We start from the raw sequence: 18,885 nt of genomic DNA on the forward strand, positions 1-18,885 counted from the left end.
TACAACTCGAATAAGTGGACAATTTAAATAATAAAATGTAGGATCAATACCACAATTTAAATTTATAGGCCACTTTGTCATGAAAAATAGTGATCATCACCTAAATTGAGATAAAATGTTGTTACTTCATAAATATAGATTTAGGATTTATTGAGGTTGATAAATATGATTTCATTCGAACCAATGATTACAGGAATAATTACTAAAAAAAGGTGAGAAAATCGACCACCATTTGATCATTAACTTTTTTGCATTGTTATGGACGGCTTTTTGAAGGGCATGTGAATTGCTTGCATGCGTATATGTAACTCACTTAGCCACAAAATTTTACGTAGAAATATGCATGTTAACATATGTAATTTTTTTGCATCATACCTAAACTTGTAACCTTTTGTAAGAAATATACCTTTTCATGCACATGCAAATGTTAATAGTACATTAACAATGTAATAAAATTTTGAGTGCCATGGGTACATGTGAAAGCTTAGGTTTGGTACATGCAAATCCATTAGAAGTTCCTGCTAAGCATGTAAACGCCCTTATTTGTTAATAGAAAGTTAAAAACTGAATAGATTCAACTAAGAATATAACCTCTTTAAAATCAAGGAGCCCGATTGATTTAATAAATACTCGGTCTGCATACATCACAAGGAAAGAAGATTTAAAGAATCAATCGATATCTAATTGAATATTCAATAATAACGATTTGTATATCATTTAAATTAAATAAAATTCATATAATAAGACATGCTACACACAAATAAATCTCACAAAGTATGTTATTCAAACAACATTTCTCGCACTTAAAATCAACTCCCAAATCAATCACTCCTACAGTAATTGATTCAGCCGTCAAGTTTCACAGATCTATTGTTCTAATCGAATCATATGTGAGTGGCTGAAACAAACTTTCCAGATAAATATAACTGCATGAGAATTGATAAAACACGCAGTCAAGCAAAAGCTTAAAGCCGGGTGTTTAAGAAAAAACAAGCAAATATAAAACACAATTTTGATCTAATTTCATTTAAAACAACACAGGAACATCTCCGATAAAATTAAAAATATGAGCTTAATTGCTTAAAAGGCTCGGGGTTCCACAACCTAAAAAACTAGCTCTAGTTTTTTAGTCTTTTTAATTATAGTTCATTGATTCATAGGTCCTCTAGAGTGCTTCATGATGCTTTCAATTCACCTTGCGCATAAGCTGGAAACGCCGTTACTTCCCTCCACCTCTCTCAGAGCCTTTAAGACGGCACTGCAAACACAAAGCAAAAATTATGTCTGGCCGAAAAAAAAGAGGAAAGGATATAGAATGAACTTAAAATATTACCGTTGTGATAAAATTAACAGCATGAAGTTAAACTACGAATACATTAAAAGTCATTGGCATCCTACATATAATTAGTTATCTTCAATGAAAATTGATAGTCAGCTCAAACTCGAGTGATCTTTGGTAAGAAACTAATAGTATTCCACTCTGATCCATTTAATTTATTACAAGTAATGCAAGTACAAAAGTAAATTCAAAAATGACCAGAAAAGATAACTTACTGTACGTGGAAGTATCGATTTGTTCAGGCAGCTCCTTGATGTCAACCTCAAATCTAGCTTGGACCTGTGAAATAGTTGTATGATAGTTTAAGGTTGGGGCATTTACATATTATATCACCCAATTCCGGTATTTATACCACCCAATTCCGGTATTTATACCACCCAAATTTTTCATAACACGTCAAAAATACCACTATGTTAGCTTTTCAAAAATGAAATCCACATTTTGATGCATAAATAGGGCACCTTATTTATGCAGGAAAAGTAGTTTGTTTTTTAAAAGTTAAAATATTGAAGTTTAGGTGTTGATATTTAAATATACAGGAATTGAGTAGAATGTATGTAATCATTCGTTTCAATGTTTAACATGGTCTTGTACAAATACAATAATTCCTCCTCTACCAAAACTTCTAACCTGATTAAGAACATCTGAATCAGATGCAGATGAGACAAAAGTTATAGCCAGCCCTTTTGTTCCAAATCTACCAGCTCTACCAACCTGTGTAATGCTTTGTTAGATAATCATACCACCAAGGGAAGAGCAGTAACGAATTGAAGAAAATCATACCCGATGCAAGTATGTGTCAGCAGAATCTGGCATGTCATAATTGATCACAATGTTGACACGCTCAATATCGATTCCTCTGCCAACCAAATCAGTTGCTACAAGAATCCTCTTATGTCCTTCCTTGAAGCCCTTATACCTTGTCAACCTGCAAGTGCTCAAAAATAGACCAATCCATACTTGCAAAGAATATCAATATGAAACAAAAACATATACACATGCAGTAAACGAAAATAGAAAAATCCTTCGGTGGTTCGGGACTGGCACAAGAAACTGGATTAGTAATAATTATGTGCAAAACATTTTCTGACAATTTAATCAAATGAGGAGAGTAGGAGAAAAAAGAGATTAAGCATTTCAACACTTAAGCCATTAGGCGCACACCTTTGGGGTCATGAAGAAACCTAATCATTTGGATCGAGTAATACTTATTGCATATTATTACCATTAAGTAGGAAGAGCTGGTGATGTCAAGTTCTAAAGCAAACATTCATCCAAAAAAATGTTCAGAGAGATGTTTCTGTTAAAAACCGCTAGGTTGTAGAGATTTGATTCAAGCTGAAAGTGGACATGAAGTGACTGAAAATTTATACGTTAAATTGGCATGACACTATAAACTTTCATAAACATATATAAATCCTAACCATCTGCTCCAAACCCCCATATACTCCATCTCAAAGACCTTCATTTGACAATGAAATTGAAAAGAATTTCTATTACCACTTACCGTAGAAACTATCAAGATAATCATCTAATATGGAACTACAGCATCAAAATTTCAAATGGAAGCATAAAACATGAACAAAAAATGAACTTGTAAAATAATTTAAACTACTAAAAAATAAATGAAAAACACCTAAATAATTAATCAAAACTAAATTGACCTTAGTAAATTCCCTTTAAATAATTTAATTAATTTAGCAAAATACTTTTTTAAATTAGAATGACTTCTAAAGTTGTTAGAAACAAACCTCGTCAGGCATTCAAGATCATAAATATTCAACAATACTTCTGAAGTCATGTCCATACCTTTCTTCCTGTGACATGCCAGAGTGGATGCAGATTGACGGGAAGTTGCACTCAACTAGCAACTTGTTCAGTTCTGCCGCTCTGTTAACACTTTTAACAAAAATTACAACCTGGTTGAAGTCCAAGGCATCCAGAAGGTCATTTAGTTTGCGATTCTTCTCCAAGTCGCTAAGTTTGATGTAATGCTGCATACGAAAATAAATACAGAATAAATGACAGATGTTAGATAATCATATAAAGCTAAATTCCATGCTGAAATCTTTAATACCTGCACTAGACCATGAAGGGTCAGTTTGGCCTCATCATCTACATAAATCTCCATTGGCTGTCAGGATACAAATGAAAAAGTGTATTGGATTACAACGTCATCCTCAATACAACCACCCAGTGCCTAAGGAATTGTGCACCCGCTAGCACAAAAAACCATAAAAAACTAAGGAGCACAAACAGAGATATGGCGACAAAGACACTCCATAACTAGGATTCGTTGATTGACTGTTATAAATAGTAGGTCACATTATATGGACAACATTTTCTTCTATAAATTATTAATATAAATGTGTAACTAAATCACCTAATACTAATATTCTTTTTGGCTAAAGGCAACAAACAATAAAATATAATATCTTTTAAATAACAAAAGAAATGACATGCATCATTAGAGCGAATTAAAAAGAAAAAAACAGTTAAAACATGAGGAACTTAACAATACAACATACATGACAATAGCGCACAGCAAGGTGCACCCTTGCACTACTTGCATGGAAAGGCATGAGGAACCAAAAAAGCACATTATTTGTATGGACGATAAAATATAACTCATTGCCTTCATAGCATGTACAATTATAATTTCTCCAACTTATTACTTAATATTAATATTAATATTATGTTAATTTCTTTTTTATTTGTTACTTCTGTTTTTACTAGACTTTTCTAGGAGTCGATATGGATGAAAAACAAGCAAAAGGGTTCTGACACACACTGGGGATAGTTTCAAGATGGTGAGAGTTTCAACTCCAAGCAAAGGTGATGGCAATGACTCCAAGTGACATCTTTGATGACAAACATAGTGCGCTTTCGTAAAAGCTAATAGAATTTATGAAAGAAACTACAATATTCAAGAGCTATCCCAAAGAAAAGATAACTCTTCATTTAGGCTTAATAGGCTTAATACTCCGGCAAAACAATATGAAAATAATGAGGGTAATCAAGAAGATTGAGATTTGAAAGATATTGACGATGATGATGATCGAGGAGGCTATTTTGATTTAAAGCAACGACGATTCCCAACCATTACTTTTGTTTTAAATATGAAGCTTGTAAACATAATTATAATAACTTGAATTTTAGGCAGTTATGATATCTTGAATTTTGAGCAGTTGAGAACTTGAGTCTTAAGTATAAATGTTTAACAATAAAAGAGGGGCAATTTTATTTATAAATATAGATGTTTTTATTACCATGATAGTTTAATTTTCATTCTAGCTGTCTTTTTACAATCATGTATAATTACTTTTTTCATGAGTTGATACAAAATGTTCATATATATTTAGTTTCTTAAATGTTCATGTATATTTTTACTTGTTCAACAGAGACAAATCTAAGACATAAAGATCGGTGAGAAGATCAACTCCCATAAGTTCATGTGAAGAAGCCGCTAGGCTTGGAAGATGGCAAAGTGACGAAATGTGCTAGTAAAAAAATGTGATAATGGATGTGTTGGTGGGAGAAATTTGACTAATTTTTAATTGAGAAAAACCTAAAACATGTTTTGCTATTTGCCCTTGCATCAGACCATGTTTGAGCCTAATTTGGGCATAAAAACAACCAATGCAACTGTGGGCAGCAAAGCAAGCCCATGTCAGATTTATGTATTACTTAAAAGAACAAATGATATTTTGGGTTTTACATGTTACTTAGTGATGTCATAACAAAGGCAATTTGAAAAAAGTAATTTGTTGAGATGAATGAGCAATAAGAACAAGCACCAAAAATTGCTACTCAGAGCAACTGAAACCCAGAATGCTAAAATTAACCATCTCACCTAAGATTACAAAATTTCAAGCCATAAAAGAGAATAGATCACTAAAAAAAACCTGGAGCAATGAAAAAGGTTCAATTAGGTAAAGAATTAAGACTTTTAAGCTTTCCATTGAGAATTACATCTTGCATGAATTTCTTGCAAACGGGTCGTATCTCCTTGCTGAGTGTGGCTGAAAACATCATCACTTGCTTATCATGTGGAGTCATTTTGAAGATCTCCTGAACATCTCTTCGCATGTCTACATGACATGCAAAATCATGAAATGAAAATATAAAAAATTAAATAAACAAAAGAAGTCCACAAGGGAATCAAAAGCATGACTGATAGAGAACATCCGGCAGAACTTGTATTGTGGAGATTAAGAAAACTTTAAGCATACCAAGTGACTCAAGCATCTTATCACATTCATCAAGAATGAAATGTCTCACATTCTTCAAAGAAAGGTCTTTGTCTCTAGCTAGTGCAAGAATTCTTCCCGGTGTGCCAACAACTATATGAGGGCATTCATTTTTAAGTATATCCTTGTGTTTTATAATGTGAACGCCACCATAGAATACTGCAACTTTGATATCAGGTAAATAAGTGCTGAATCTCTCAAACTCATGACATATCTGCAAAATTTCAATTTAGTATTAATCACAAATAAAAAAAATCAAGTCCAACAAGATGACATTGTTTAAGCAAAAGGAAAGCTATCAAAGTTATTGTTTGACACAAACCTGGTATGCCAGTTCCCTAGTGTGGCACAAGACAAGCGCTGCAACTTGACCAGCAATTGGTTCAATTTGTTGAAGGGTTGATAGAACAAATACAGCCGTTTTCCCCATTCCAGACTTCGCTTGGCAGATGACATCCATTCCCAGAATGGCTTGTGGGATGCACTCATGTTGTACTGACGGAGAACCAAAGAAAATTGGAGCGTAGTACCCCCAGTGAGTAAAAAATAATCTTCTGCGACCTTTTTTTAATTCAAAGGTTTACCATAAACGCCTCCAAATCAGAAATGTGGCAGTAGTGTTTACCTGCAATGTATCCATAAAATAATTATTATTTAAAAAAGAAAAATCACAATTTCAAATTACCCATTCCCTACTGAAGTATATTGGCAAAAAAAATAAAAAATGGAAGTTTACCGAAAAAAAACAATGTAAAATGAACCTTAACAAAATAAGCAATAATTCTGATTTCAATCAAGCAGCTCATTAACTTACTAAATATTTGAAAACCTAAAGCACTGAAATTGCAACGGGTATCAGAACTTCCCTCTGGAACATTGAAGCATCAAAGCTAAAAAATTGGAGGTTAACTACAAAATTTTGATATTAAATAATCAATTTATTTAAGCTAATTAGAAATAAATTAGCATATTATTCATTATGCAGTAACTATAAGTAAGTCATAAATTCTCAAATTCATCAAAAATATTTGGCAACATAAAAATTGATTAACTATATATTAGCAAAATAATTTATTTCTATGAGTGACAGGCTAATAATTTACGCATCTATCCTACCAAACATTTAAGAAATAGCCAATTATCCTCATTTTATGGTAAGGGCAATCATTAGTCAAAATATACACATTAAATAATTAAAATTAGTAAGAATTATTAGAGAATAATTTTGGCATGATTATTCTTTAGCAAGATTAACAAAATCATCTCAGCATTCTACAAACAGCCTCATTTTTCATTCATTCTACAAAGTGCTGTATCAAATGTTATTAGTCGTTGTTATACCAAATCTTCATAAATGATTTTGAAGAACTTACGTGCACATGAAATTACTACCTTATACGTTGTTATTTGCCTTTTATCAACGCCCTTAGATGGTGATATTTGGCTTTTATCAACTCCCTTGTGCAGTAAAACTTGAAATTATTGGCTTTCAGTTAGGTGTACATTGAGTTCGTCCACCTTTCAATGTTATTTTCTAGTGGGGCAACTCCAATTCTATACTATTTTGGCTTTATGTGATAGGCTACAGCTCCTCAGCTTGTGTATTTGGTAGCTATGTTTCAATATTGAGGCTTTCAGCTAGCTTATTTCAGCAATTATGGATAAAAATTCTATGGTTTTAAATTTAAAATTGAAGTTGCTTTTTTTTTTCTTTTGGGATTTAATTTAAATATGAATTGAACTGATCCTATGCCAACCATAACATTTAGCCTATGGATGATTGGTAATAAATATATATTCTAACACAAGTAATTAAAAACTTTGGTTGAACAAAATTACACTTTGCAATATTATAACTTGTTAGTGCAAGTTTGAAATTTAATTTCTTAATGTATTGATTGTACAAGTAACTAACTAAATTTAAGGAAGATTGCCTATTTAAATTTGTATAGAGCCTGCAATCTTTTCTTCTTTAAAAACATTTATTAATGTACTTATTTAATCTTACATAATTTGATATTAACTTCATAGTGCTTTATATTTTTGCTCATAGTTGGCAAAATTGAGATTTTTTTGTTGGAAATTAAACAATAATTAAATGGTTCTAAATTATTGTAGATTTCATCAAATTATTTCAATCATATAATTTTCATTTGGGTATGATTTTAGCATTGATTGTTTATATTTTTTTAAAAAAGTACTTCAATTAATGATTGACTTAGATTTATGAATCCCTATGTTCCTTGGCATTAAATCACAATGTGCATCACATTAATCATATTAGAAAACTTCATTTCCACATCAAATTGTAACAAAAGTTATAGCTTCATCTCCATATCAACTAAATCTAAGAAAATCTCCGTCAGTTAAAAATTTAAACGATGAATTTTATAAAAAATAGATTATGTTTTTAGCTTTAGAAGAACAGTGTCACAAAAATGGGTTCAAAATTACATTTCAATATTCTATGGTACATAAGATTTTAGAAAATTCTCAAAGTGAATGAATCATTTGAAAGATTTTTTTTTAACATAATCTATATGATTCACAAAGAGTTAAATATGCCAAATTAAAAATAATAGGGCATACTAAAATATTTCAGAGAAGTTTTGCCATAAAGTTATCATGGGTTGATAAAAAACATAGACAAATAACCTCATATATTTTGCATAATTTGCATGGCTTGTATAAGAATATTCAAAGGCATAGCCTATTAAATATCATAATTAAAACTTTCTCTAAAAGTGAGCAGTAGATATGTAATATTTAAACCTGATGAAGACATAGTGCATTCAAAATTTAAAAAGGTTTCCATCAAGAAACAATAAGAAATAAGATTAAAGAAAGCCAATACTATTTATAATTTTGCAAACATTTGGAAGAACAAATACGTAGGTATTGAAAAATCAAAGAAATTAAGTTATAAATCTAATTTTCAATATGTTTGATTTGACCTTATTTCAAGAACCTAACGCCAATATATTCCTTCGCTTCTCTATTTCCATCTCCTACATGCGAATATATAACAAATTTTCAGCTGAATACTTTTATACAGTTTGTTCTTAATGTTATTATGGTAATAGACTGTGAATACAATTGATGCCAATTTCCAGTAATAGTTGGTACAATAGCATCACAAGTTGTAACACAAAATTTATGTTCAAATTTGCTTTATGGATATCAAAAGATCAAGTGATCCTTGCAAAATTTTCCGAAGTCAGGTTAATTAATGCAAAAGTGCCAACATGATCAAAGGTGTTGATTTTACCAGCCGTCATTGTGAAATGAAACCTAGAACTACCTAGTTTCGCATAAGCAATGAAATAAAAAACCATCAACTCATGGATTTTCATTTCTACAATAAGGCAGTTCCCAATCCTACCATTCTCTGAGTTTTGTTATGGAATATGGGGATTGTGGTTCCAGAGCTTACATGTTTAGTACTTGTAATTTGTAAACATAAGGCTTGCAAGTTTGGATGTGCCTACGATAGCTTGGATATTACAATGCATAATGTTCTTATGGGCTTGTAGTTGGTGTGTTTTAGCTAAAATTGAAGAAAGAACAAGAAAGGAATAATTACAAACATAGCACCCGAAACATTGCTATTTAAAAAAATCTAACACTAGGGTGATATTTTTGATCTACAGTATAGATGTATTTACATGTGCCACGATCAAACCATTGACAATTTGATAGAAGATGAAAAATATGGGTTTGGATTTTATCATGAATTTTGATATTTGAGTGAGTATTTGAAATATGGACGAAAAAGGGTGTTGCATTTGTAAATAGCAGTGTTTTGTGCGCTATGTATGTAAACGACCCTAAAAATTATATGAGCTTTAAATTTAAATCCTAAAAAATTAAATAAATAAACTTCACCTTATCAAGGCATGTTCATCTCTTCTTGATGCCTTAATTTTTAATAAAAATATATTATAACCGTTTCTGGTGCATCTAACACTATCAAAATCTCTAGATCGTTGATCAGATACCTAGCAATTCTATAGCTATCATATTTATTTCCTTGGTCTCTAAATCCTACTACTCTCCCACATGGCTTCAACATAAGACTAAGTTTGAATCTTTTATAATTAGCACATGCTAGAACATATAATTTAATTTTGATGATGAAACCAAAATATTTCTTCAACAATCATTTTGCATCATCTTAAGTCTTCAAAATTTCATAAAAAGTTTTGTTAACCAAAACAGGTTACTATAATATTTCCAATAACAGCCAACTATTTAATACATATCATTTAGTTTTCCTATGGACCTATTCAATAATAAATACCAAAAAAATTATTGTATTTCAATCCACTTTCATAAGACTTGCAGTTTTCTTCTAACCATTAGAATGTTTATTAATATTCATTTTTTGCTCGATCTTACAAGTACATTCTTTTCCTTAGTAACCACCATACATCTCAATTTCATTATTAAACATCCTTATAATTTAAAAATCTCCTCTTCTATACCAATTATCATAATGAAAACTCATTTGGGCTGAAAATATATATATATATATATATTTTTTTTTTTTGCTCACTAAAGAATTCACATTGCTTCCCTTAACCATCTATTTTGAACACATTTTTGCACCTTGCGAAAGCCAGCACATTATCTCAATGTAACAAGTTATTTTGATTTGTCTTTTAATAAACTTAATATATACATGAATAATCACTACTTGATGTTTGGTCAAAATCTCTTGGAATCACTTTACAATCATTTACTAAATACTTTTTTTCCATGTAAATAAAAAGACATCTATTTATGTTTTGATATTTCAACATTGTTAAGTAAATGTTGTCATTATTTAACATATGTATTCGACATTATGAAACCACAGGCTAATATAGAAATTAAAATAGTTTCCATCGTGCATTTATAATTCTTACTAAAAACATCATGAAACCTCTTATAGCTCTCCGTAATTGAATATAATTGACCATTTAAAGCGCATTCGGTAAGTGTTTTTTCTTCAGGTAATTGTACACCTTTTTTTTCAGAAAATTAATTTTTAAACTATCTACAAATCCAACTTGAGAAGCATATGTACTAATCACATTCAAAGGTCTTCATTAATAATCATCATAATACCAATCAGTCCCATCACTAATATTATTAACTCAATAATTTTACCTTTCAACACTTTATCTACTACATATCTCAATACCATTTATGTTATTAACTTTTCCAGCATACAAGTAACTAACCTATAACCTCCCCAATGTTCTTGATTTTTTTTTTTTATATGTAGTTTAATGAAATTTTGAAAATTTAATTCTTTTTTAATCATCGCATTTAATGCCTTAAAATCAATAAAACAAATTTGACATTGCATTTAAAACAAATCAACTCATGCTTACTTTTCACAACAATTAAATGAATGGTTATGTGGTGTCTTACTAAAGAGTTGGCATCCTAGCTTACTCTTGCTTAAACTTCAGCAAATTCCTAATAAATTATGGGGCATCACTTTCAGATGACAAAAGAGTAAACCAATTACCTACTTCTTAACACACTCGAGCAGAATCATGGTATGACACTACCAAGAAATGTCTCGTCACTAATAAAATTTAAATTTCAATTCATTTTATTAGTTTCGATGAGAGTTTACAAGTAGGGATCAGCCTAACAACCAAACCTTTTTCATCCAATATAAGAAATGATGATGTTTGTTATCAAACAACCAAATGCTACATAATAAAATCATAATGTTTTATTTTTTTTCTGAAATAAATCTAAATGATTCTAAAATTAACATTTGAAAATAACTAAAATAATTACAGCAATGATCACATAGAGGAAGCAACCAATCAACAAACGCAAAATAGGTAACTTGGGTGCCCCAAACTATCACTGACCTAGATTTACAAATTTTAATTCGTTTACATTAATCAAATAAAAAACTAATTATGCTAATTAATAATTCGAATGTTAAATTTTCTTAAACAACATAATAACATTTATTTTAGCATTCATCCATCTTACAAAAACAGCTTACACAACGTCACAGTACTGTAAGAGATTTTGAAGTCGTGAGAAGTTTTCGAGGATAAGAGTTTTTTTAACTATTTAACCATTTTATTAGCTAATGAAAAAATTAAGACCCAAGTAATTGACTATAAATACATTTAATGAATAGGATTTCAAGAATTGCAAAGGATAAGATGTAGGGTTCGGTGGATAAAATAAAATTCTCACAAAATTTTGAGCTTCTATGCCTAAAAAGTAATGTTATTATTGTCATAAATGAGGAGACTTACTAAGCAAATAAGATTAAGGGGTTGTTTGATTTGCTGAATAAAAAATGCATTGTAAGATAAATACAATGTAGCGTAAAAGGAATATAGTATAATTGAAATGTAACGTATCTATAATATTTTGAAATTGTTTGGTTTGATGTAAAGTAAATGTAGGAATTAGATTTTTGTATTTGGTTTGAAAATAAATAAAATCATCATAAAACATACATGACGATATTGTTGGCAGTGACTGGTGGTTGTGATGCCTATAGTTGACGAGTGGCGTCAACTAGTGGTTATGGAGCCTACAGCCGATGAGTGATGGTGATCATTGCGTATCATCATCAATTTCATTCGTTAGAACAACTTTCATTGAGTTTTCGCACCTATCCCTTTTTATTCTCATTTTCAATCATTTTTCTTCTCAAAACAAAGATTGGCTCATGATTACCCATTTTTAATTCCAGGGTTTCTTTGAATTTGGAACTAACCACTTAGAAGGCTTCCATACCAAGGCTCAATCCAATAAAGTACAAAGCATCTACCAAATTCGCCATATCCCTCTTTTCTTTAAGCCTTTGAGACAAGGATCAAGTTGTATTCTCATCCAACTTGTTCCCTAAGCACGTGTCGAATGCATCAGAGAGGGCAGAGTTCCTTCACAAATAATCTATGCTAAAATTGATTAATGCTCCCATACAATTAAAATTATCTAATGAATTTTAGCCATCAAAATTTGAATATTTATAATTCGTAAACAAAGAATAAGAAGATAAGAATAATGGACCTTTCTTTATCTCATAATTCTGCTAATTAAAAGAACAAATTTAGAATTTCTTTTCTTTTTTTAATAAAAAAATGAACAATTATAATTCTGTAAGGTTGAATAAATTTTTGTTTTACTTTTTATTAAATTTAAATTTTAGTATAATTTATATGCTAATTGTGTGACTCGTTAGTTTTTTTTCGTTGGAATTAAGAATTGAGACTGAAATGAAAAATAGGTTGACCTCACTATGAACTTGATAACTATCAAAACTAAAGAACCTCAGAACTAATGGCCAACTTATTGCTTAGTATTGTCAAGATCCCAAAAAACGAATATGACAATCAATCACATAGTTGTAGCAACTGAAATCATTTTCATAAAAAAGAAATTTGATAACGAATTATAAAAAAATGGATGTGGAAAAAGAAAGTATGATAGAAAGAGAGAATAAAGATCCAGCTGATATATGATTCACATACGTATGATTTATGAAAAATTTACCCATAAAAAAGGAATTGATAAAGCATCAACATCAATATACAATAAAAATAGGAAAAAAAATGTATTAAGAAATAAAATTTTAATTAAATAATAACATATAAGAAAGAAAAAAAGAAACATAGAAAAAATATAATAAAAGATATATGCAAATACATAGAAACTCTCATAATTCATAGTATAAAATTAGTATAAGATGTTTATTCTTTATTTGATTCGGCCGCATCTTTTTCTCAAAAAAAGAAAGATTGGGCCTAGTTTCATTGCAATCACTTAAGAGAATAAAATAGAATTGTTGAATTCCACATGCTTATTTTGCCTCTTTATCTGGCTTATTGAATGCGATCTCTTTTCAGTCCCAATTAGCAGCTAGTTTTAGGCACCATTTGATGATTGATATCATTACCTTCACGAGCAAGGTCATGTCCCTCGTTACGAGCTTGTACATCTGCTTCTAAAGCCACTTAATTAGCTATTGTACTAGTTGCATTTCTCCAAGGGTGTTGAAAATTCCTCCACCAAAATGTAGCACGGAATCATACCCAAAGATTTCAATTAGGGCAAGCATAAGCCAAACATGAATACCTCCTAAAGCCACAGGTAAAACACCTAGTATAGAGAGCCAATCTTTAGCGAAAAAAATATCACCGATATGTCTTTTTCAATATAATTATTACGTAATAAATCAACAAAACCAAAATCATCTCACGTTTCCCTCAAGTCACTAGCCCTACCTTCGACATCTCCCTCCTAGCAGTTAAGGTAGCAAATTTGGGCTCCCATAGTGTGACAAGCGATGTTTACATGGACCAGGAACCAATTCACTATCGTATGACTGCTAGATGATTACTAACAATTTTGACTTCACACAGGCGAGTTGTAGCCTGCAACCGAACCTAGGACGGGTTTTGGAGTCAGCTCACCCTTGTGGGATTGCGACCCTTTGTCTCGTCCATTGTAGCATGTGTGCCACTCGGGGCATAAGAGGCATGATGAGTTAACATCATCCTCACCTTCCTTGAAATATCGTCAGCAGTATGTTCAGGGTTCCACTCAATGGTGACAACTAAACACAAGGGACAACTAAACACGAGGGTTATGCTTGTTGCAAGACATAACCCAACAATCCAACACCTTATGACAAGAGCTTACACGGTCATGCACCACCTACGTTCACACTCCCGAAAACACCCCTCTTTCAAGAGAAATCATGGCATGTCAAACCCCGATAAAATTCTTCGCTTTGAACCAAATTAAGCCACATGATCCACAGCTTGTGTGGGCCCCCGCAAATTCATTTTGAGTTTATTTTTGAGAACTTACTCCCCATGCAAGAAAATTATCGTGTTAGCTATAGCACTGCATATGTATAGAATCAAGTGTCCATCATTTAAGGCTAATACTACAGGGGCATCTAATCACATTTGCTCCCCTAACTTTCATCTCTAAGTGTAAGTGTCGGCCCAGTGGAGCCCTTCCGTCATTGGTGTTCTTTCCAATATTTACGCTTTTCACCACTCCACCGGAAATTCCCCCTGCTTGCCTACAACCGACAATTGGTGGAGGCCATCACCTAAAGACAATGGCGGTGATGGCAGCAAAATGTTACAATTCACCATATATTTGAAAACTGACTAAATCTAACAAATTCGTAAGACACCAATTTTAAACTGAAAAATGAATTCCAAATTCATCAAAAATTTTACATAGCATTCTGTTTTCATCCTAGCAAATTTGAAAACTCAAGCATTTGATTTACTTGACACCACTAATGCACCAAACAGCCACTAAGAAAGTAAATTATATGATTACAAGTCGCTATCTCCAAGTCAATTATTTCTCTAATATAATTCTGGTAACTAAAAGAATAAACACTAACCTCACAACATCCCTCTTTTATTTATAACCTTAATTATCACAAGTTTAAAACATTACAAAAACATACATGTTCATTTTGAGATGAATTTCTCCATATTTAAAGAATTTTATTTTGTTGATTTAGGACTTTGTACTTGGAAGATAATTCTGGTAACTAAAAGAATAAACACTAACCTCACAACATCCCTCTTTTATTTATAAACTTAATTATCACAAGTTTAAAACATTACAAAAACATACATGTTCATTTTGAGATGAATTTCTCCATATTTAAAGAATTTTATTTTGTTGATTTAGGACTTTGTACTTGGAAGAGAGAGGATAAATGAAAAAATACTAAATTCTAGGTGAATAATAAACTTTTTAGAAGTTTTATTTCAAATCAAAGCCTATTTTAAATTCAATTACAAAATTAAGAAGTTTTGTTTCAAATTATAGCCTTTTAGAGATTTTTCAGAAGTCTTGAAAAAACCTAGCTACATTTTAAAACTTAGTTTTATAAATTTTGAAATTATTTTATTCTAAGTTGATTTTATAGGTTTATTTTAAGCATCTTTCTCAATGCTTTGTTTTTAAGAAAGTAAGCCTAATTTTCGTAAGTTAAGCTTTTTTGTTAATTTTAAATATTTATGTGATGAGAAATAACTTTTTATAGTCAAGCCCACTAAAGTGTAATTGTGTAAAAAACTATCAAGCACTTCTAAAATGAAAAGTTTTATAATACACGAGCTCTCTAAAAACCAAGGTTTAAAATTATGCAGATAAGTACTGCGACGTTTTTCATTCGTGAGGCGAGCCACAAACCTCAAGATATTTTGTGGTGTAAATCTTCAATTTAAAAATTGTGCAGATTAACAAATATTGTATAAAATATAGTGTACAGTAAAAAATAACATATTAATATTCTAACTAATTCCGAATTAAAAGCCAATATGATAATATTTTTATTAAAAATAAATACTAAATTGTGTAAAATTAAAAATAACACGTTAAAATCATAACATCAAATTATGAAATAAGATAGGTTATAATAATATTTGATTATCAAAATAAGTTGAATATCAAAATATAACAATTAAATTAAATTCAATAGAATTTTTTTTCTCTAACTCATACTACCCCTCATGCAGACAAGAATATAACAAGTCATTAACATTTGAATTTTTAAATTTAAAAGTATTTATTACTCTTTTCACCCTATTGATTTTCATTAGAATGATCAACATAATTAATTTTTTATCTCATGCCTTGAATTTAGGCGTATCTATACTCTCATTTTCCACATTATTTTATCACAATTATTTTCAATTTTTAACGAATAATTACTAATAAAAACATTAATAAAAATAATATTTATGTTGATAGTTAGAACTTCAATTTAATAAAAAAATTTATTCATTTTTTTTTATTTCTTATCATTTAGTATTGAGCTGTGAGGTTAAATAGGTGAAGTATATTGATATTACTTTCAGTTTTGTTAAAAAAAATGTGGATGGCGTCAAAGGTTGAGGCAAAGTAGGCCCTGAGGCACGCCTCAACCCGGGTGAGGTGTATGTCTCACTATAGGATAAAGAGGTGTAAGCCTCATAACGTGTTTTCTTGTAAAAAGCTTTGAGATAGGCATTGATGAAATTTGCTACATGCATGTCTATGCCTACAGCAAAGTGAATTACCAGCACAAATCTTTTACCCGGAACAAGTAAGAAATTCAAATGAAAATGTTGGAATAAAATAAATCTAAAGTTCAATAAAAAACAAAGGTACCAATAATCCTTTAAAGGTTAAATTAGCTGAAAAAATAGAAAGCCAACTTGCCTTCTGAAGGGTGCTCAAATCCAGAATCAACTATAGCACGCAAAAGCTCTGGCTTTAACAAAAAGTCTCTAAATCCGGAGCTGTGAATTCCTACATAGCCCCTACATCAGTAAATAAGTAAAAGAGATTAATGTCCTGAGTACCAAAAGATTAAAATAAAGTGTTCATAATAGTGTTCTGCTTATTCAAGCAGCCAATATGATATTAGCAATGAAGAAGGTCGATCGCCAACTTTCATCTATATAATAAACTGAGCAGCTCTCCATGGAAGGGAAATAAATGTTTGCAGTTTGCAGTTTATACATACATACATATACACATAAAGCTATGTCATGTTATTCACAGAGAAAAGAAATATTACAATACAGATGCTACTAACCAAAAAGTAGCCAAATCAATGAAAACAAACATATAAAAAACATGATTTTCAGCACAAATAGCTCATAAAACAAATAAAAATTCTTAGTATCACACCTTTACTGAATTAACTAACGCTAGCCATGGATAACTAAATTAAAATATGGAAAATAATTAAGTTCTCAATTAGAGCAAGGATCACAGTTTTCAAATTCATAAATAGCTACCAGGTATACTATTGAAATCAAATGTACAGATCCAAAATTGGACTTTGAATAGGAGAAAAGAGAATATCTGTTAACAAAATGGAAAAGATCGCCAAAAATATCCTACTAGAAAATCAAATTTTAATTCGGGGTCAAATAATCCACAACGCACCAGAGCGCAACTACAGCAGGGAAACATATATTTTTATATTATATATATATATATATATATAAGAAAAAGAAGCACTTAAGCGCGTTTGGCTTACTTCTTTGCCGCATCAACACCGGCCTTCGCCCCAACAGAGTCTGGGGCCTTCTCGTCGTCCTCCTCATAGTCGAGAAGCTCCTCCTCGTAGGCGTCGTTATCCCTTGCTTCACCCATTCTGCAGATGAACAAATATTAAACCTATAAAAGCCAGTCTGACTTGTAACAACATAAAAGATAGAAGGTAACAGGAACCGACCTTCGAAGAAAGATATTGGAGAGATATTAGAATGATATTGGAGTCTGAGGAAAGTAATTTCTGCAAGAAAAAAGTGTGATAAACAAACTGGCGATTTGAGTTAGGGTTCCTATAGTAAGCGAGCGTTAAGGCTTGAAGGGAGAAACAAAGGTAGGTTTCCTAGGAGAGAAGAAAAAGGAAGACCTAGGGTTTCTAGAACGGGGGCAGCGAAGACCCCAGCTAGGGTTTGCGAGGAAGGAGGGAGTGACTGTTTTATATGGTGGCCCTGGTAGATACGACCTTTATAATAGACCGACCACTTGAGAGCGCAAAACAACGGAATCCACCGTTGAAATCGCAGGGAGGTCGGATTGGGGAGGATAATTGGAGATGTGTTTTATGATTGTGTTTTATTTAAACAAAATTGGAATTTTTAAATCGAATCATAAAAATTATTTCATTATTGTAATTTTTATTTTTTAAAATTTTAATATTCAATTTTTAGTTGTTAGTTCAATTTCAATTTTTTTTTTTTGATCCAACAAATTAAAACATCAATTTATAATTAAAAATTTTAATCTATTTTAATTTTATTTCAATCAAATTAAAATTTTCAAATTTATATTATGTGTAATATTTAATTGAAATAAATAAAAAATTGATGAAATTAAATCAATATTATAGATATAATAATTTATAATGTTTATTCATAACTGAACTCCAACTAATAGTTAAATTTTGTAATAGCTGAATTGTTTAAAATAAATTAAATTTTAATTTGATTGATTTTGTTTTATAATTTTTTATTTTATTTTAGATTTCGATTAAAATTAATATCACCACTTTTAAAATCATTCCATCCACACGAACAAAATGCTCATCCCTGGCAATCAATGGCAGACCTGCGTTTCTCGGGAGGAATTTCATTATTGGCCCCTCCAAAATAAATAATCTGCCCTACCGAGCAAAAAGCCCACCAATACATATCACACAATTCTTTTGTATTTACATATCTACCATCTAAACTTCAATTTTACATACATATCACCTTATCAATACATTAAAAGGTGCCG

General features: G+C 30.8%; 1 protein-coding gene across 2 annotated transcripts; it reads right to left on the reverse strand.

Annotated features, from left to right (window-relative positions):
* Positions 1-941: 941 nt before the first annotated feature.
* On the reverse strand, positions 942-18,142 carry LOC110021304 (DEAD-box ATP-dependent RNA helicase 56). Of its 2 annotated transcripts, XM_020719746.1 has the most exons (13): positions 18,017-18,142; positions 17,834-17,893; positions 17,636-17,752; positions 16,807-16,907; positions 5,912-6,084; positions 5,572-5,803; positions 5,312-5,430; positions 3,417-3,473; positions 3,149-3,333; positions 2,123-2,267; positions 1,970-2,053; positions 1,555-1,618; positions 942-1,258 (listed from the first exon to the last, which is right to left on the reverse strand). In XM_020719746.1, the coding sequence occupies exons 3-13, from the start codon at positions 17,749-17,751 to the stop codon at positions 1,248-1,250; spliced, it is 1,287 nt and encodes a 428-aa protein (XP_020575405.1). In that variant the 5' UTR covers position 17,752; positions 17,834-17,893; positions 18,017-18,142; the 3' UTR covers positions 942-1,247. The 2 variants fall into 2 exon arrangements, with proteins under 2 accessions (XP_020575405.1, XP_020575404.1); XM_020719745.1 differs by having other exon boundaries at positions 17,834-18,142.
* Positions 18,143-18,885: the final 743 nt, after the last annotated feature.

Source organism: Phalaenopsis equestris, unplaced genomic scaffold (assembly GCF_001263595.1).
Source record: "Phalaenopsis equestris unplaced genomic scaffold, ASM126359v1 Scaffold000132, whole genome shotgun sequence".
Taxonomy (NCBI): Eukaryota; Viridiplantae; Streptophyta; class Magnoliopsida; order Asparagales; family Orchidaceae; genus Phalaenopsis; species Phalaenopsis equestris.

Excerpts from the sequence above, each read along its gene's own strand:
- LOC110021304 (XM_020719746.1), bottom strand. The coding sequence starts at position 17,751 with ATGGGTGAAGCAAGGGATAACGACGCCTACGAGGAGGAGCTTCTCGAC. Across the intron at positions 3,474-5,311 it reads GCAAGAAATTCATGCAAGAT|CCAATGGAGATTTATGTAGA; the intron begins GTAATTCTCAAT and ends GTATCCTGACAG. Across the intron at positions 2,268-3,148 it reads GGCATGTCACAGGAAGAAAG|GTTGACAAGGTATAAGGGCT; the intron begins GTATGGACATGA and ends GAGCACTTGCAG.